This window comes from Manacus candei, unplaced genomic scaffold (assembly GCF_025592945.1).
Source record: "Manacus candei isolate 608988 ecotype Guabito, Panama unplaced genomic scaffold, ASM2559294v1 h1tg000011l, whole genome shotgun sequence".
In the NCBI taxonomy this organism is placed as follows: Eukaryota; Metazoa; Chordata; class Aves; order Passeriformes; family Pipridae; genus Manacus; species Manacus candei.
The window spans coordinates 24,253,147-24,274,472 of NW_026138059.1; the positions used below are offsets into that span (position 1 = coordinate 24,253,147).

Consider the following 21,326-nt stretch of genomic DNA (forward strand, 5'->3'; position numbering starts at 1 on the left):
CAAAGTAACACACTTCCAAAGGCAAAGTGCTTTACCATGGAAATTTTACTCAGGAACACAGTTTTAGTAGCCGTTTCACATCTTTGCTGTGTGTGCAAAAACTACAGCAAAGAAAACTGTCCTGAAAACACTCATTCCCTCTTTTGAAAGGACAAATGCAGAAAAGAAACCCTAGACAATTGTGTAATACTGTTCTACAGAGATATTTGGTCTCAATTCCATTCGTTTCACCATGTAACATAAAATTAACAACAGTTAAACAAGAATTCAATTTGGCTTTGTGTTGTTTTACACAAAATATGTTTGTTGTCTGTGGAAAAACTGCTAGACTATGGACCAGAGTATGGAAATTAATCAATATAAAACTCAATTAGATCAGCTGTCTCTAACAAAACAAGTACTGATGTTTTAAAACAGCCATTCTGGAAAGTCACATGATTTGTATCAGATATCAAATCCCATAGAGCCCATGCCTTAAGAGATACTGCCACAGTTTAACCTGGCTGGCAGGTAAGCACCACACAGCTGCTCACTCACTCTCCCCCACCCACCCACCAGTGGGATGGGGGAGAGAACCAGGGAAAAAATAGTAAAATTCATGGGTTGAGATACACAGTTTAATAAAGCATAAAAGCAATGGAAAATATTAATTATAATCAAGGACTTAGCACATACTAAACAGCTGACACACGATGCAATAGCTCACCATCTGCCAACCGATGCCGACTTCCTAAGCAGCATCCCCCCACCATTTCCTCCCAATTTTTATTCTAACATGTGTCTTTATTTACATTATTGTCATAACAACTAAAGTTAAATCAGTTGACATAAAAACACCCCATGAAGAGTTTGTTATAATATAAATTTAATATATATATAATATAAATATATAATTTCCTTTCACCTACCTTCCACTTAAATTGCTGAGTCCAAATTTCTTTGCTGCACTTTGCAACATTTTAATGAGGTTAGCTTCTTCACCAGCTTTGCCTTTTTTAGATTTGCTCTTCTGTTTTTCATTCATAACTTGTACTTGGTTATTTCTATAAATCTCAAATGCAGACTTTCCATTAACATTTTCATCAAAACTCATTTTGCTCAGATTAGAAATTAAAGTATTTTGATATTCTTCTGATTTTTCTTTACATGGGATTTTTGGTTTATAACCATGAGTCAAAAGATCACAAGTATCAGTGTATATGAACTGCAGGAGGTATGCAAACAGATCTGGATGAACTTTCTCTACTACATAAAGATCACATCCAACAGCATCTTCATCTTTACGGTAGATGTCTGGAGTGTCTAGCTGGTTGTCACTGGAAACAAACAGCTTCCTGAAGAAGTCAGAGCGTACAGCCAAGATGTATTTGTGCACGGGGTACATTCTTGTGCCAATCTGAAAAGTCACATCGTGGATGCTGTCCATTTCATCTGTTTCATCTAACAGTTTGCCAAAATCCATTCCAAAACTTGATAATGACACACTTGGAATTTCATAGAGACTAGAATAAAATGAAATACATTAAAAAAACCAAAATCCACAAGCTTCATAAAACTTTACATAGTATGTTTGATGAGGAGGATGAGGTTGCTTCCCTTTGATTTGTTTGGGTTTTTTCTAACATCGCTGCACTACTCAACATTTCTTGTCCTATTCTTTACAAAAATAACTAATAATATGGTATTTAGGCAATTACACCACACATGTAAGACCTCCCTAGCTTCAGAATATCAAATATGGTATTTTGTCTTTATAATGTACCCAATAAATATGTATTATCAGAACTATCTTATCTTCATCTCATTTTTCCAACAAGAAAACACAAAAATGTTCACTGTATTTCATATTACAAACCAAACCAATAATGCTTAGCTATTTATCAGATATACTGGAAACTATTGTGAGAGTATAAGAAACATGGTTCAGTACTCTACTTATTTATTTTACTTTATACATTTTTTTTCAAACAAGTAAAAGTTCACTTTTCACTTCTATTTAAAAGCTGATTATTGGTGATTACTGAAGAGGTGAATGTCTACAGTATTTAGAACTCAGAGTGGGTTAGGAAATGCAGGGCAAACGCTTGCCTTAAACACCTTAGATAAAACAACACTGTCTACACAAATTATGCAAATATGCTAGCTGAGGCTTTTGGGTAACTTCAACACAGTTACTAACAAGTGCTATCCTCTAGCAGGATGGGTAACCATATTTACTGTGACTTCTGTATGAGCCAAAAAATAGTTTGGAAAAGAATGATTCAATTGCAATCACACACAAAACCGCAAAACATTACCATTGGTGTTTTAAATATACCTGGTTTTAGGATCTGACTGTAATACAGCAAAATTGCAGCCACTAGGGTCAGTGGCAATACTAACAGCTCGGTGGACAAAAGTTAGCTTCTGAAGTCGAATTCTTTCATACACACTGTTTGCATCATGTTCACAAGACACATCGTATGAAGAATTCTGAAGGCTCGATACGAGTTCTGCTAAAAAAAAAAGTGAATACAAATCATAGAAAGATCCTGATAATTAAAATGCAACAAATAAAACAAAAAGGCAAGACTGACTTTTGTATGTCCACTGATGGAGTCATTGAATAAGACTAAATCATGCTGAAGATTTCAGCTAGCTTATATACTGTATATGTAGGAGGAGAACTTACCCAGAACTTCCTGAGGAAGTGTTTTGCCACTTCTTATGTAAGGGAAAACACTCCACCTAACATTCAGTGCAACCTCTTGCAGAATGAAACAAGCTGTGCATCAGCGTACAGCCGTGCAAGACTGTTCTCTTTTCCTGTCAAATCGTTATAACAGAAATAACACAATTGCCTTTGGATTTCATATCTGTTTGAATTATACCCAAACTAACCAAATACTATTGAAATAACATGAATACATCTCTGAATGCATCTCTAGAATTTTCCATTACCTGGTAACTGAATACATGCACACCATTCACAACATTGATTAAAACCTTGCAAAAAACCAGAAGCCCTTATTCATTACAAATCACTGATGAATATCGTAGATGTTCATCTATATGAGAGGAAATGGCCTTAAGTTGCACCAGGGCAGGTTCAGATTAGACATTAGAACAAAAAATTCACTGAAAGCGTGGTTAGGCATCGGAAAAAGTTGCCCGGGGAGCTGGTGGACTCATCCTCTCTGGAAATATTCAAAAGGCACCTGAGGATATGGTTTAGAGATGATTATGGTGGTGCCAGGCTGATGGTTGCACTAGATGATCTTGAAGGTCTCTTCCAACCTTGATGATTCTGTGTATGTGTCATTGTGTGTGATCAACTAGGCATTCACCTAGTCAACAGGTGTGGATTCTGAAGTTTCCCTGAAGACATTAAAAACTACAAAAAAGAATAGCAATAAGCATAAAAAAGAGTGCCTACAGACACATATCAGCACCAGGACAAACAGTAAAAAGGAGATGCATTTGGTGCTTCTGTACTATGTGCTGTGTAGAACAAAAGAAAGTAGCAATTGAGTGTGCAACTCTGAATTAAAAACAGAGGAAAGATTTTTACTGTGAAAGAATATAAAATTGGACTGAAAAGTAAAGACGGATCTCAGTATCAAAGGAAGTCGAACTGCAACATACAGTTATAAAGTTCAAATACATTCCTGAAAAAGAGCTGACAGTTTCAATTAAAATCTTGTCCTGTAGTAGACAGGTATTTTCCTTGCATCAAAACAAACCAACAGGACCTACTCTCAGCAATATGAGCCAAGTTAGTAAGGTGGAAATTGCTCTGGACCCTGTATTCTGCCCAGGTAAGGGTCTAGGAAACACAATAAGGTTTCACACACTTAGCAGCACAAGCAAGAATATGCTCCTTCTTTGGGTTAATGCCAATTCTCTTAGGGTTCATTATCTAATATGTGACAAGATCATTGCACTAGACCCTCGTGCTCTTATTACTCTTCAGAAGTACTTTTCCTCCCAGAAATCTCCACTTAAAGTTTAACTGAAGGCTGCAAAATAAGTAAGTCTTAGTATTACTGACGAAAATGTAGAGTAGGAGTCAATACTAATAACCATCAGTCACAGAGGGAAGAACAAACTCACTACATAATATGGCTAGACTGTAAAGATTCGATTAAACTTTTATATTGATTTAAAGCACTTAAAAGTCACTAAGAAATCATGGCTAACCTTTCTTTTCTGAGATTTTTTTCCCTTCTTCCAGCCACTTCCCTGTAAAGGCTTCACCATCCTGTGTGACAAACATTATTTCGTTCCCATTTAAAGCAACATCAGACATGAAGACTTGCCGGCCATATACCCAACGGCACTGCTTCATGGAGTTATTAGATGACTTCCAGCAGAACACCTACAATATAAATATTTTAGAGAAAGGGGAAATCTTCATATCCTATAAAAGCAGTCACATATTACACACTACTTTTCTAAACACAAGAACATACCACCTCTAAGTTGCATATAAAAGGAGAAAGATATTCTCCAAAATTTTAGAATAAAGTGTTATGAGCATCAAAGAACCCACAAGTAAAACAGGGAAAAGCTATTATGATATCAAGATCCATTTGCCCATGAAGGGCATTTGAAAAGTTTCTCTGAATATCTTCAAGGCAGTAATATACAGTACAGGTTTTACTGACACATCAACAAGGACAGCAAAAGGTGTCATCAAGTCAAGAAACATGTTTCATCTAGTTCTTAATTTACAGATTTGCCCAACTGGTTTGCTTATAAATCAGACAAAATTCAAAGCTAGCATACCAAAAATTTAAACCCTTTCCTGTTAATTGTTTGACAAAAATCTTAGATTTCTCTATACTAGTCAAGGTTTTGAAATGGAGACCATGACCAAACACATTAAAAATATTCAACAGGAATGTGAAACACTGCATGCACAGCAAGTCCCCCACAAGGTAAATTGTACATGTCAAGGAAGCGAACATAAAGAAATAGTCGCAAGCAAGGTAAAGCCCAGACATGGCATTAACAGCACTAAAAGTCAGACTTTCATCTTCTCCCACTAAAGGGCTTGCACAGGTCTGTTAACACCTACATAAGGAGAGGACAAAAGAACCCGAGCAACCTATTTCCTTTCCCGTCCCTCAAGCCCTACAGAATCACAGAACGGTTGAGGTTGAAAGAGATCTCTGGAGGTTATCTAGTTCAAACAGAACTACCCAGAGCTAGCTGTCAAGGAACACATCTAGACAGCTTTTGAGTATTTCCAAGGATGGTGATTTCACAACATTCATGGGCAATCTATGATAGTGCTGGACCACCCTCATAATGAGAAAAGTGCTTCCCAATATTCAGACAGAGCCTCCTTTATTTCAGTTTGTGCCCACTGTCTCTCGTTCTGTCACTGGGCACCATTGAAAAGAGCCTGTCTCTATCTTCTTTACATCTCCCTTCAGGTACACATTGGTAAGATCCCCCTTGAGCCTTCTCTTTTCTAGGTTAAACAGTACTTCCTCAAAGGAAGTACAACCAAGCCAGACCAGGAAGCACTGATTTAGGAAAGAGAAGTATTAAGATCACATCCCTTTCCTTACTCAATAATTTAGAATGCCTAGAAGCACTAAAGATCACTGCACTTGTCAGTACATCAATATAGTTCCACTGATGCAGGAAGATAAAGTAGTTTCTTACTGCTAAAGCAGTGTCCCAAAGATGTTAAAAGGGCACTACCAATACTACAGATGCTAGAGGCTAAAACTCACATGCACAAATACTACACCAACCTAATGAACAGATAAGGTCATCTCAAAACATAATTCAGTCAAGGGCAAGGAAAGAAAAGGAAATACCCACATAGCTCCCTTATTTTGATATACAAGATCAGTTTTTAACATTCTTTAAGAAGGTATTTCAATAAGAAAAATTTTTTGTAAACACCACTAGATGGCACTGAAGGCTTAACTCTCCCAATGAGCAGATCTTAGAAAAGGCCGAGATTCTGAAAGGTCCTGTGAAATGGAACTTTATTATGGGAAGAAAACAATAAATCCACCACAGTATTCCAGTTTTAAGACAACACAGTGTATACATTTAACTATAAATAACTTACTCTTCCAGCTTCATCCAGTGCCAGAATGCAAATCTTCTGACCCCCATTTTCTTTAAGATGTTGGGTATCTACCTTATATTCCAAATATCCCCCACTGACAAGAACTTTTTTAAGGTTCAGCTGCCTAAAAGAACACAAAAGGTTAAATTCGTATTTCTTTATTGCGTATTTACGTTACTTCTATGACAGTTAATTTTTTTGTTTATAGAAGCAGTAAAAAAAATACAGTTGAGGCAGTGACACTGAAAAATTACTTATGTTTAATTTTGCCCCTCTGGTACTGTTAGCACTACTAGTAGTAGTGCTACTATAATAGTATTCTACTACTACTATTAGCAGACTATAATTTTTGTTTTGTTTTTAAGTAAGCACTTTGTATCTACAGGTTCTTCACAAAATTCCATTAGTGAAAACCAGTAGATGATACATCTTTGATTTCAGAATTACAAAAATTCACTTAGCTGTTTGTATTAAAAGACCTATCTTATCCAGTAGGTTATTTCTCAGGGATTTGGTACATTTTGGCTTTTAGCTGATCAAAACCATATTCCTTATCCCTTCTCAGTTTCTTAGTATAAGAGCACAGCATGTTGTATTAAGTTTCTACAAGTGCCAGCACCTTCACTTACAGCCACGTAGAAAAGAAGTATAAAATAATCTTTAATACGTCAATAAATACTGTCAGAATTTGAAATGAAGCTGAAAACCTAGTTGGGAGTCAACTAGGCAAAATCTAATCTAAACAAATCTAATCAATTCTAATCTGTTATTGCAAACTAAGTAACAGAGAATAGGATCAAATAATTTCCTAAATTTATGAGTCAAGGATCCAACTTCTTCAACAGGTTTTACATGCAGGTTTTAGCATATGGACCAGATGATGTTACAAGGGCCCTCTTGCAACTTAAATTACTCTTCATAACATACTTTATCCACACATTAGTTATGAACATCAGACCCTAAATTACTGATTCAAAATCATAACAACGTAAATAAATAGAATAGCAGATCTTCAATGCCTCTACCAAAATGTACTTATACAAAACCAGGCTAACAGAGGAAGAAAAAACACCAGTTTCAATGTTTTTAAATCAGCACAAAATATTTCCTCTTAGTGTGTTTTCTTTAAATATCTTTGGTAAACAGCAAGTGGCACCTTAGCCTCATGTCCCAACAAATATAAACAAAGAAACAAACAAAAACGATAGCCCTAGTTCATATAAAAGAACTGCAAATGAAGAAAACCTGGGGGATCATTGTATTATCTGCACAAAAATCTTTTAAGACCTTCAAGTATACAACTACAGTGTAATCTTCACCTATTGTTTTTCACAACAAATTAGAAAAGTAACACATACTTTGAAGCTATCTTTTTGCACTGATAGTCTGCAAGTAAATAAATATCTCCTCTTTCAGTAACACATACTGTAGCACCATCACTTGCAGAGACCAAGGACACAGAGATGTCTTTATGGTGTAGAGCAGAAACTTGGCGAGGTGCAGTTACACATTTTTCTCCATTAGGATCCAGCAGATAACCTAAAAAATACAACACACCTCAAAAACATTATTTGCTATTCTACACATCGTACATTTAAAGGATACTTTGCTACACTACTTTGAACAACCCTTAAACTCTAAAAGATTTTTTAGGTAGCTGGATAATTCATCTTCAAAATAATTAAGGCAGGTAAGAAACACACCACACATACTTGTTAGTTCACCACAAATACCAGAAAACACTCAAGATTTGATACATAAAAATGAAGTAAGGCATATTCCACTAGGAAGCTATTTAATGTGGTTGTACTTCTTTGATTCCAAAAAAAAGAATATTTATTTGATCATATTACAGTTCAATACAGTAAAATACTGTAACACTGGCATAAACTATAGCTTATTTCAGCCACTGGAAGACATCAAAAAAGTTTGTCAGAAAAACTACCGTAAGTGCACATAAGCATGAAGGCAGCAGTTACATGAAATAGAGAAGGTTGCAGTTGTAATGCAAGATCTCTTAAAACATTAAAAAAAAAAAAATAAAACAAGGCCATTGCTGCTCTGCTGGGACAAGAAATCTAACAACAAGAATCTCATGTATAATATAACCCTGCTTTGTGTGCAGGGCATAATTGCAGGGCACTTAGGTCTGCACCACCAAACGGAGCAGGGTACAGATATCCAGGAACAAGCAGCAGAGCTACCTCTACAGCTGGAAGCAACACTGCCTTATGACAGTGTAGGGCCATGCTCAAACATTTTAAACAGGCAAGGTTTACCACCACAGGTCTATCATGGTGCCCAGCTGACACAACTCTCCCGTTTACAATTCACTTAGTGTCTCTATGATACTGCACTGGGACGTGTGCCTACCAGAATAATCCCAACAACACAAGCAACCACCAAAACAACTTATATGATGGCAACTTATATGAAAAAAAATGGCAAAAACAAAGAGATATTCACTGTAAAATACTTCTCTGACAAAGACAAGTTTTTGCACATACCTCTTCAACCTTAAATAGAAACACAAAAAGTGTTGGAACCTGAGGCCAGAGCTGATGCAGATTAACTATAAGCACCAGAGCTAGCTAAACAGTTTTGTTTGCACACAGACACAGAACTGCAAAAATGCAAATCCAAACCAATACTGCAATACCTGTTTATCAAAAAAGACAAAAGCAATTAAAATATACCATTCATACAACAAATCGAGAAGTTCACCAATTGGTAATACGTTTTTAGTAGGTTCTTTCTTGACTTCAGAATAATACAGAGTTAAGTGAAGCTTCTGGTAATGGCATTGTTGGAAAAAATCTAGGTATAGGCAAGTATCTAACTTTAAAAAGTTAGTATGGAAAAAGTTATCAGTATCATGTTTACAGTGCATGATGAAAGAAGGACATAGGTAGGAGAGCTGAAGGCTGGTTTATAATTTATTAAGGGCAGTACAAGGCAGACTGCTGGAAGGAGAAAAGCAAGCCTTGGGGTAATTTCCAACACAAACAGCAACATTCTGTTTCCTCAAAGTATTCAGCAGCAGGACCATACTTGAAACACGTAAGGCAGAAGAATTATAAAGAGTTCAAATAAGTCAGTTAAGTCTGACTAGCTCCTATCATCTCAAAATGTGAAACTGGTAGTAATGAAAAATATTCTTCAAAAGAAGTGTGAAGGGATGATGTCACCAGATTGGTTTAAAAAAAAAAAAAAAGAGGGAAAAGAAAGCTTCAACCAGGCTTCTGTTCTAAGAAGCAGATGACAGGTTAAGCATGAACGACATCTTTAAATGGCTGGATTTTAGGTTTTACTTTCAGAACACTTCTACCTTACCTAGTTGGCCGCCATTCAGCCCCATGGTATACACTGCTTCCTTAGTCCATAGCACTGTATGGAATCTGCCTGCAGCCACTCCAATCACCATTCTACCTTTCAGGTTTTTTGCCTGAACCTAAGCACAAATCCAAAGTACATCTTAATATCAAGTAGCAACAGGTGAATTTCACATGTACAAACTTCTGACAACATTTAACTCCTAAAGTCGTTAAGCATGAAGCACTGACATCAATCCACATACAGTCTAATAAATCAGGATTACTTCAGAAGTTCGTCAGGTGGGACACTATTGCACTAATGACAAAAAGAAATAAACTTTTTTCATTATCTAATCAGAACCGGAATCAAGTCTCTTTATGTTGTCTTCACATGTAAGATTTTGAACAAGACTGCACAGAACATGTTATAAGACAGCCAAAGAAGACTCAGGTGCTGCAAAATGTCAGCTAAAAGTTTCAACTTGTAAGTCCTAATGCCCTAAACATACTGCAGAACACTACACTACTAATTCCACACTTCAAATTTAACTTGATTTTCCAGATTAAGATGAAAAACTCAAAACAAATCCTGTGGATACAGAGCTGTCATTACACTAATGAAGAGCATCCCATGGTAACCCAAAACACTATCCTGTTGCATTTTGGTCAATAATTCTTTTCTACTTTTATAACACTGGTAGTGCAGCGTTGCTCTACTTCAGATGAACCTTCCTTTCAATGAAAGGTAGTGTAACACTTCTTTACTTACAAAAAAAAATAAAATTTAAGAGATTAAGTATAGAAATATAATTAAATTGTTGATGCCTATACCCTCTCTTCCCTGTCATTATTCTTCCCAAAGCACTGACTCCAGAATCAACAGTGCTTCCAGCAAAGGATATAACAATCAAACCCTGAGAGCCATCATTCAGTGATTCAAAAGGAGCAAGAATGTCAAATAATACACACCTATTAATGTTACATCACTTCAGCTACAGAATAATTTGAGGAAGAAAAGGGTTTTGACAATTGTACCCTGTATCATACTTCGCACTACAAACTTTAGTAGTGTTCAGGTTACAAACTAAGACATTTTTCAGGACAGAGTTAAGCATTTAAGATCTGAGATGTATGATAAGACAGAAACAAGATTTATCTGAACTCACATTAAACTTGGTTGTCCTGAAAAAGTTTAAAAGTTATTTCCATAACCTTCACATTTTACTTTCTGTTAAAAAAACCAAAACCAACAAAAACTAAACAATTAAGCTTTGACTGATGTTATTTTTACCTGTCTAGGAACACTGCAGTTAGAAGGAGGAGGAAGAATACCCAATTGATGGAAAGTATTCAAACCAAATGTGTAAACATATCCATCTTCTGTTAAAATAACAGTATGATCCTTAGCTGCAGCTATCTGGGAGCACTGATGACCAGCTAAGCCTTCCACAAGTCTTGGAACCTGAACAAGAAAAGAAATACTGATATAAAAATGTACTGGTTTGATATTAACTGGTGGCCATCTATGACACCAAAGTAACACCAATAGAAAGTCATGACCAAATACTGAAATATAGATAAAAATGCATTTGAACACACGATACGCTCATTAACATAATTACCACATCCAATGCAGTAAGATGAACTACTTTCATTTGAAATGCATCCTCTGCTATGAAGTGAGATGACTTTTAAACCACCTGTTCCAAAATTAGATTGGAAACTATATCTTTAGAACAGCTGAACAGATATTAGCTATTACCTCTTTTGTTTTTCTTTTTAAATTATCATGAACATTAAAGATTTCTCCCTCCAATACAGGATAATTCTAAGAAAATTCCACAGAATAAGGAAGCAGTTCTGTATCCTTGATTCTTCATGTCCTCTAACATGAGTTCTCCTTTATTCAACTAGGTAACATCCTAATTTTGAAAGAGCAATTTGGAAAAAAAATTCTAATTTCATAGAATTGCTTTAAAAAGCTCTCTTCTTCAAAGAGCTCCAATCTTCACTATAGCATTCACCAACAGAATATCCAGTTCTACCAGATACTGGATACTAGAAATTTTTTAAAATGACTGTGCTGCAAGCTAGATGCACACTACCAGGTAATGTGCACAGGATAAGATGTTTAAGTCTAAGAATTGCATTGTCATCATATCTTAGTCTTGTCGAATCTTAGTTTTCATATTGCAACAATGTACTATTCAAATGGAAGTGAGTAGTGAGTTTGCACTTAATAGCTGTGTAAGTCCAGTAAGAAGCAACCTTACCATCACTCTTCATGCCACTACAGCTCCACAGTACTGCTGTTTCCTTTGTGACAGCCTTGCAAATCAGAAGGCATCACAAACCTACTTAAGAAGCCAGCCCACACAAAAGACATTTGCTTCCACTTATCTGGCATCAGCTAACCTTTAAAACAACTCAGCCATAACACACAAAAAAAAAAGTCTGACTGCTCTGTCTAGCTATCCTAAATTAAACTATATTTAAATGCACATTCCTTTACTCTCTGCCACCTCACTACTAGCACTGGAGAGGTTTCTGTTATTTGGTGGGGAGCAAGGGGGCTGGTTTGAAATCAACAGCAAACTCATTTTGAAAGTACACTGACAGAAACTCCAATTCACTTTTTAAACTTGCTGTTTGAAATAAAAGAAACATTATGCTAGACTACATTAACATAAAGCAGCATACCAGGCACGTTTGTTCATCACCATGACCCAAGCGCCCTCCTTGTCCATGTCCACATGTATAAACTTGACCTTTGTGGGAAAGGAATACAGAGTGGAATTTGCAGAGTACCACCTGAAAAAAACAAAGGCAAAAAAGGGGAGGGGAGGAGGCAATATAGGGCAAATTAATTTTCCTGGATAATCTGAGAACATCTGTCAAAAGTACTTTGTGAAGAAGTTCTTCTTTAATAAAGATATGTTCATGAAAATACAAGTAAGATATTAGTATTAAAGCATAGGACTGCCAAATCAAGGTACAAGGAACACAAAATATTTGCTTTAAGTATATTATGTACTGCTTTAACGTACTTGAAGAGATCGACAGTTTCAGTTTAACAGCCCCCAGGCTAACAGAAGTTCAAAGACTGAGTTTTAAGGGCCACAATACTGTCTCAGAATAGCTGAAGAAAACATGCTAAGACTGCAGCAGATTGTATGCCCTGAATGTTTGCTCATGTTCTACTTTAAACTTCCAAACATTCTCAAACTGAAGTCCCAGGAAGTTATTAGAGTTCTCAATAATTGATAACTTTGATACTTCTTCCCCCTCACACACCCATCCAAGTTCATCAAGAAAGGTGCCTATGTAATACATTAAGAATACCTGTTTGATATACACGCCATTCCGAGGAAAAAGATCCACCAGCTCAGGATGATGTTTGCCCTGTTGACCACCATGACCCAAAGTGAAATTTATATTGTTTCCCCAGGTGTAGACTTCTGTGGGATCTGTAACGAAAAACATTCTCTCTGCAGCTTGTAAATTTACCAGTCTTGTGCACACTGACTCCAAAAAAACAACTCCTTTTTCTATCTAAAATTTGAAGAGGAAAGCTGTTTCTTACCTAAAACTAAACTTTACAAACATTTAATCCTATGAGAAGTAAGGCGCTACGACAAAATATTTTAACAATATTGTGCAGATGATCAACATTAGTTATATTTGCAGAAAATGCAAACATTCTGCAGCAGCAGATTTACACATCGTTTTCAGAAGACAACTATTAACCACCTTAAGTTATATGTGCTTTGCTTCAATTTAGTAAAAAGCCTTTCCCAAATTCAAATCAGAGGTGGCCAAAAATAACATTTATATTTTTTAAATAACCTTTCGGTGACATCTGAACACCATTTTCTGATGAGTAAAAAACTGAAATCAACGTGTATTTCGCCAAGCTGCACCACTGTCCAGGGAGACCTTATGTCTCCAGTACCTGAAGGGGACCTATCAAGAAGGCTGGAGAGGGATTTTTTTATAAGGGCATGTATTGATAAGACAAGTGGGAATGGTTTCAGATGGAAAGAAGGTACGTTTAGGATAGACAAGAGGAAGAAAATATTTACAGTGAGGGTGGTGAGGCACTGGAACAGATTGCCCAGAGAAGTTGTGGATGCCTTATCCCCGGATGTGTTCAAGGCCAGGTTGGATGGCACTTTGAGCAACCTGGTGTAGTGGAAGGTGTCCCTGCACACAGCAGCAGGGTTGGAACTAGATGACTTTTAAGATCCTTTCCAATCCAAACCATCTCTGATGATTTTAACTGAGAAAAACAGCAGAATAACTGAGGTCAAAAAACACCTCTGGAGATCATCTAGTCCAACGCCTGTGCTGAAGCTGGGTCATCTAGAGCAAGTTGCCCAAGACTATTTTCTCTCATGTTTTGAGTATTTCCAAGGATGGAGTCTGCACAACCTCTCTGGGTTACCTATTACATCACTTGCCTTTTTTCTTATTTTTTTTAACCTCTGAGCCAGTCATTATTCCTGTGCACATATGTGCATCCTGTGCCTACCACCAATATTCTGTTCTTGCTTTCTTCTGATATTGGCAACCCCATACCTTCAGGTATCTCATAATTTACAAAGTCCTAACTAAAATATAGACAATAAAATATTGTCTACACTGGTACATACGTTAATACATTGGTGACACCTATCTTCTTAGAAAACAGGAATTAAGCTATTTAATCTCCTACCGGTTTTCTTGAACACCACATGGATAGGCCTATCTTTCATCACGAGATCCAGGGCTGATAAACCTTCTTTATCCTGAACATACAGACTAACGCCATGCTGAAAGTGAAGGAGAGAAGGGGAAGAGAAGAACTCAAGTTCATTTTAGCTGCACAGTTTGAAGTAACCCAGGTAAACGTTTAAGAATCTATACAAATCTTTAATTGAAGTTTAATACTGAAAAAAAGAAACTCTTCAGATTCAAATAAACTGAGCAAATCTAAAAAAAATAAACAATGTAATTCTGTTCAGCCACATATACATCATGTTGACTTATTAACTGGGATTTATTGTCTGAATGCTGACTGTGTAATAGGATGCAATCAGTGAAATACAAAGTAAACAGATTTGAAGATATCTAACATATCACTGACATCTAAGAATGACAAGTATTCATCCAAAATGCATTTACCAGCTTCAAAGAACATATTTTCTTAAATTGGCATGTTTATAGAATCAGTTTTGACAATCTAGAGAAGTAAAAAATAAAAAAAACTAATATGACTTTGAAAACAAGCAAGGAACAGTGGTTCACAGCTACTGAGAAAAGGCAAGAGGACACAAACAGCCAGACAAGAGACAGTGGGGAAGGTTCAGAGGCAGAAAACATGAACAGTTCATTCCTTTAGAACTCAGAGAGACATAGACAACCTCTGTAAATACCATTTGCTCAATACAAAAGAGTGTTGCTACACCAGCCTTGGTTTTAAGGAAGTCAAGTGTCATCAACCACTTCCCTAAAGGGAAGAACTGCAGATGTTCCCAATAGAACCTAATGGATAAAACAGCTGTACCTTGCTAACACAAAGGAAAACCTTACGGAACCTCACACTTAAGAGGTAAATACATGAAATACAAAAATGGAGGGAGCACAGTTCACAATTCCTTCAAGCATGACAGAAGGACAGCCAGCCATATATGAAACAGGGATTTTAACCCATAATTTTCCTTGAAAAACCACTAGTCAGAAGAACAACAATACACATTCTCCAAATTATAAAGGCAACCCTATTAGCTACAGTGCTGGTATTAACTCACGACAGAAAGACTGACCTATTTCTTTGACTTAACCGGTTGTTGGATATTCTTCACTTTGGAAGTCATTTCAGTCATTCACAAGCAGACAGAGGCTGCAGTGATATTCACATGGCCTGAATTTGTGAAAACAAACCCCAATCGCTGAGTGGCAAATCTTGTAGTAAGATACAGTCTGAGAAATAGGCATGACTGCCTCCAGCCCACAGCAGAATTCTGTCATCCCCATTAGTTTAGGGCACCAGGGCCTGATTCTGGGGCCAGTATAGGAAGTTGGTTAGAGCATGGTGCTCGCTAATAATGCCAAGGTCACAGGTTCAATCACCATACAAGCCATTCTTAGGAGTTGGATTCAATGATCCTGGTGGGTCCCCTCAAACCCAAATATTCTTTGACCAAACTATACTGGTGTTGCAAACGGTACTGCTTAATATCTTCAGACAACTGGCCAGAGTGCTCCCTCAGCAAAGGTGATGATCCAGGAGGAGCGGCTGATAAGTCAGAGGATTGTGCTGACATTCAGAAGGAAGGACCTTGACAGGCTGGAGCAATGGTCCGAGAGGAACCTCATGAAGTTCAACAAATGGAAATGCAAATCCTGGCCCTGGAGAGGAACAACCCAGCGTACCGATACAGCTGGAGGCCAAATGGCTGGAAAGCACCTCAGTAGAAAAGGATTTGGGGCTTCTCATAGACAACCAGTTGACTGTAAGCCAGCAATGTGTCCTCACAGCTAGGAATGGTGAAAGCACCCAGGGCTGCCTGTGGGATCATTGCCAGCAAGCATTACTCAGCACTGGCAAGCCACAGCTGGAGTGCTGGCTTCAGGTCTGGACTCCCAGCCATGGATATACAGGACCAAGTCCAGCAAAAGACCATGAAAACAATGACTGAGGCATCTGACATACAAAGAGAAGCTGAGAGAGCTGGGATGCTTAGCCTAGAGAAGGTTTGGGGCGGGGGAGAAGGATAGCATGCTTTATCAATATGCATAATAAACAACTGCTTGGAGGTGAGAGGTGGGATCGTAGCGATACTCAGTGACAGAAAAAGTGGCAACAGGCACAAACTGAAATATAAGAAATTCTGTTTAAATCTAAACCCCACTTTTACTGCACCGGTATTAAAATATCGGAACAGAGATGTCTGATGCTCTGTTCAAAATCCAGCTGGACACAGCCCTGGGCAATCTGGTCTAGTTGACCTTGCCTGAATATGGGGGTTGGACTAGACAACCTTTAGAGATATCCTTCTAGCTCAGCTATTTCGTAATTCTATTCTATAATCTGTTCCTGTTGTTGCTATAATACCTTAAGAACATATCCTTTAAATAACACAGTACAGCAGACTCTGTTAAGGAACTAGGAGACAGAACACTCTCCATGAGCTGGTTTTCTCTGCTTCTTAGAAGAGTATCAGCAGAGCTGGCTATCACAAAAATCTCATTTGTTTATGCAACTGACAGAAAAGTAAAATACATCTGGGAAAACCTGTAGAGGCCTCCTGTAAGCAAATATCAAAGATATAGATATACACACATACACTAGAGGATTGAAAACTTTTTCATATATCAAGCACAGAGTTACTAATTTTCTAGAGAACAGAATCATGTACAATTCTTATAAAAACACCTACTTTTGTGAAGTTTAATGGAAATCTCCTCACTATGTAAGGGTACAGCACATATTTAACAATTATCAGACCTTCAAGAAATATAAAACACTGGATCCACAATCTTTTTGCTTCAAGTCTTGTTAAAAGCAGAGAGTTCTATGTCTACAAATGGCTAGCCACTCTAATCTAAAAAGGCTGAACTCAAAATGGAAAATTCTCTGCCTTAAGAGGTTTTTAAGCAACCTTGAACCACAAATATTTCCTTTTCTCACATGGTTAAAGGGATATCAGACACCTCAAACAAATGTAGCTCTTCCCTTTGCTGTACTTGGGACAGGAGGAACACAAGGAAGATTAATTAAAAATACATACAACTCGCTAAGTGGGTGGGAAGAAACAGCAGTTGTAAGAAAGGAATAAGGGGGACTGAGCAAAAGCCACTTAATAAAACATGCCATATCTTGAAGTGCCTCTCTCTCAAATATAAGATTCATTTCTAATTATAATGCCATTTAATCTTTCATTATTTTATGTTCTCTTACACCAATTGGTACAATTACTGAAGAGTCCTTTTTTAGAGTATCCTTAATCTGATCACTCTCCACTTTTAAGATCCTGACCCTGATATCACCCACACAAACAAGAAGAACTTGTGGACTTCAGGAAGTCCACACTTAATCAGGGATCTTTACTCAGTGCTGATTTCTGCATGGGCAGACAGTCATTTTTCATGAACACAGAGACAACCTTCAAGTAAATCAATGCTCTGCGATCTAAATACAACATTATTAAGACATATATTGAGAAAACCCTCAAGAGGCTTTCAGTCAAATTTAAAAACACACTTTTACATAACCAATACAACTCTAAAAATTGTAGATGCTGAGGAAAACTACAGTTGCAAATTACTCACCTTCAGTAATGACAAAACACAATCAATGTATCCATAAAATATACTTCTGTGTAAAGCCGTCCATCCAGACTCTTTGTCCTTCGCCAAGAGATCTACTCCTTTGGTCTCAGCCAACCAGTCTAGCACACCTTTTTTGCCACAAGACGAAGCGAGATGTATAACATTTCTGCCAAAGGCGTCCTTTATAGTTGCAGCATTGTAGCAGTAAGAAGAGAGAAAGGCCTTGATCTGGCCTTCACTTCCTCTGGTTACTACAGAAATAACATCCAAAGCATGCTGTAGAGATCGACACTTTGAAGTGCACTCTGGCATGTGAGAACTCATCTTCACTTCTAAAGCTGCTCCTCTCCTTAAGGGGAACAACCCTTAAGTGTATCAAGGCACTCTAATTCAGTACACAACACAGTGCCCTAGAAAAATTGTAATTCCAAGGATGTAAATCCAGTTTTATTGAGCTGCCATTAGAAAACTTTGTTCTATTACGTTTGGCACTTGATTCAAATAAATATTTATAAATATATATTTTTAGAAGTCTTATTTCACCATCTTATATAACAAATATTCTTGTCCATAGAAAATTCCAAAAGTGAACTACCTCAAGTGTGCAGAGGGGGATTCCCCCTCCACACAACCTTATTCTTCTAAAACTCCATAATTGCAAGGGAGACCTGAAAGAGAACAAACCAGAACAGATTAGCAATCAAAAACTCTTTTCCCCAGCAACTGTACTGATTTAACTGCATACCAAACTAGCACTTTCAAGTACAGGACAAGACAATGTGCAAGGGTTAACTGACCTGCCCCATGCCATCCGAGCTTATATTCAGGTATTCACTCAGTTCAAAAAAAACATTACTCCCTTTCCCACCCCAACCACCTCCTACCTGTCGGTAGGAGGCACCTCCTACCTTTCTTTGACATAAATCTTGTAGCCTACAACGTGAACTGGATCCAAAAAAGTCATCTGAAGAAAAAAAAAGTATGCTTTCCCAACCTTAGGGTCCTTAGCACCCTGACTGTTTACTAACTGTATCATTACTTTGTTATCAGAAAGCCTGAACTGAACTAGAAGATTGACTGGGGGGGGGAAGAGAAAGAAAGAAAAAAAACAAAATACAAGCAAAACCAAAAACAAACATGCACCAACACCCCCCCAGCTGTTGAGCACACTTTGGCTAACAGAAGACTTGTCAGTAACACCCGGGGGGAGGGAGGGACCACCACAGTTTCCATAGCCACTGCAAAAAATAGGATTATGCCCCACTTTCTCTTCCCTGCCCTGAATGCATACTCATGTCCCTACTAATTCTATTCCACAGAACCAACAGGAAGGTTCCTCTCCACCACTCCCATAGCTGCTAACACAGGTGGGAGAAAGGATGGCATCAGAGCAAATAAAAGCAGCTTGTACAAGAGACATGAATTCAGGCAGGGCTAAGGTCTAACGCTCCTGAAACAGGCAGGAAGAAGTGAAGGTCTAGGTTGGATGAGGTAAGGGAGGAAAAAGAAGGAAAAGGAACCAAAGATACAAATTTTCTTCATGAAAATATATTCACAATCTGGGGCATACAGCATTTCTGCTTAGCTTGGCATACTTATCTTTAGCACATCCATCTTTCTCTGGCATCCTCTTTCTCAAAAGTAAAGGCCTGACAGAAGCACTCACCTTGCATATGAAACATGTACAGTTAAAGTCAAAAGCGTCACAATTCACAAAGTGCACACAGCAGTATAAAAATCACAGACAAACCCAGAAAACAGAGAAACTACAGACATCACTGATACACTGCTGAATTAATTGTGAACTGCTATTAAGCCCCCAAAAAACAATATGCTTCAGTCTTCCAAGTATAAGTTTAGTTTCAAACTGAGTGAAATAGGACAAGACACAACACACTACTACTTCCAGCTCAGCAGTCATTAGCAAGTTCAGGTCCTACTCCTTGACCCCCACCCTGTCCAAAAAGCCTGTTGAGCTTAGCTTTCACTGCTTTTCAGGCACTGAGTGCATAACCATATTTTGTTAACATCTCTCTCTGCAAAGACACATCACAAAAAAACTTATTTTGTTTGGAAAACAGAAATCCCAGTTCTCCTCCTGTAGAGATTTCCATAAAGCTGCAAGTAATCAGTTTAGAGCAAACACTAGTAATGGAATGTAAACTTCCAAGAAAACAAAGGTCTAATCCAAGAGTATTCCTTTAAACATTTCACGACAAAGCCTTCAACAATTATTTTTCCACCTCATTCACAAGGGATTAAATACTCGGAATGCAAAGCTACAGATCAGAAGTTGTTTCAGTGTGTACCTTCAAAACAATTTCACAGAGAGGCAAATGAAGAAGAAAAAAAAAGTAGTCTTTATTTACTACAATTTAGTCCCTCATCCCTGACCAGGAGTAACAATGAGAAAGCTTTACGAGACCAGAATTGACCAAAACTTGTATTTGTCAAAGCAAGCTTCAGTTCACCCTACAGGTCATTTTCCAACCAACTTACAAACTTCTGCAGTAACACAAAAAAATAAACATATATGTGTATCGACTTTTCTCCTCTGACCTTCTCAAGCCTGAGACTATAAAGAGAAGTGAATCACTGTCACAGGCTTGAAAAAAAAAAGCTCTAATTTCAAGAACGCAGCCTGACTTGCAGCTCCAAGGAATCAAAGTGTGATAGGTGACTATCAGCAGACTCAGATTGCCAGTGCAAACACCTTTCTAAACACTAATAATTAAAAAAAAATATCTGGAGATCTACAGGAAGAACATCAGAAGTGCCATAATCCTCAAGTCAATTTGTCTGATTTCATCAATATGCCACTAGGCAAAAAAATTATGCTGTGGAAGAAGGATGAATTTTACATATGCCTTTTAAAGCACATCTTAAATATAGCTCATTGTTTAGACATTATTATTAGTGCTACAAAGAATAAAACTAAAAACAACATCAAGAAAAATTACTCAGAGGAGTCATAAAACAAAGTAGACTAATCCCTTAGGTAAACCGGTATGAAATGACAGCACCACCCAAGGAAGCAGTCCTGCTGTGCCATGTGCATCTCCCCTTGTGCAGATAGATACACACCTATTTAAGACACTGAATTGCATGAGAAAATGATTCAGAAGCAATCAAATCCTGGTTTCAAAGAAACATGTGCCATTGCAAGAAAGGAAGAGAGAGGCCAAAGAAAAACCTATTTAAGGCACCTGAGGTCTAGCCTCACCAAACACCAAAATGTGAACAACAAATCAAACACTAAAAGAATAAAAAGTCTTCTCCTAGGTCACACTAACTCCATCATGGTGACATTTACCGCAGCTATGTGAAACCTGACTCTGCTGAATTATTTCTTTATAAGTCATTCCAACCCATCCCTCCTTTACTCCAAACATTACAAAACTAGATACTATAATAGTATATTCATACATACACCTTGAGTTTCAAGACAGAAGGATGTAGATCAAGTTTTCACCCCTCCACAATAGACTGGCACACCAGTAACAGACATTATCATGTTAATACTGCATCTGAAAAAAGTTAATAATCAGATCTGACTGTTACACAAAGGAAGTCCTTAAGTGAAACCTTAAAACTTTCAAATTGTGAGTTGAAGCTCAGGTCTGTGT

General features: G+C 37.4%; 1 protein-coding gene across 4 annotated transcripts in view; it reads right to left on the minus strand.

Moving 5' to 3' along the window:
• The window catches only part of IBTK (inhibitor of Bruton tyrosine kinase), a 56,266-nt gene that overhangs the window by 30,327 nt on the left and 4,613 nt on the right, over window positions 1-21,326 (minus strand). For 2 of the 4 annotated variants that reach the window (XM_051777929.1, XM_051777926.1), the window contains exons 2-12: window positions 17,701-18,368; window positions 14,102-14,198; window positions 12,730-12,854; window positions 12,088-12,198; window positions 10,679-10,849; window positions 9,407-9,524; window positions 7,432-7,612; window positions 6,074-6,197; window positions 4,180-4,357; window positions 2,318-2,495; window positions 909-1,502 (exon numbers count right to left, since the gene is read on the minus strand). In XM_051777929.1, coding sequence (XP_051633889.1) covers window positions 909-1,502; window positions 2,318-2,495; window positions 4,180-4,357; window positions 6,074-6,197; window positions 7,432-7,612; window positions 9,407-9,524; window positions 10,679-10,849; window positions 12,088-12,198; window positions 12,730-12,854; window positions 14,102-14,198; window positions 17,701-18,024 — 2,201 coding nt within the window. In that variant the 5' untranslated portion in view covers window positions 18,025-18,368. Of the gene's footprint in view, window positions 1-908; window positions 1,503-2,317; window positions 2,496-4,179; window positions 4,358-6,073; window positions 6,198-7,431; window positions 7,613-9,406; window positions 9,525-10,678; window positions 10,850-12,087; window positions 12,199-12,729; window positions 12,855-14,101; window positions 14,199-17,700; window positions 18,547-21,326 lie in introns of those variants that run through there. The other 2 variants (XM_051777928.1, XM_051777927.1) reach the window with 2 other exon arrangements.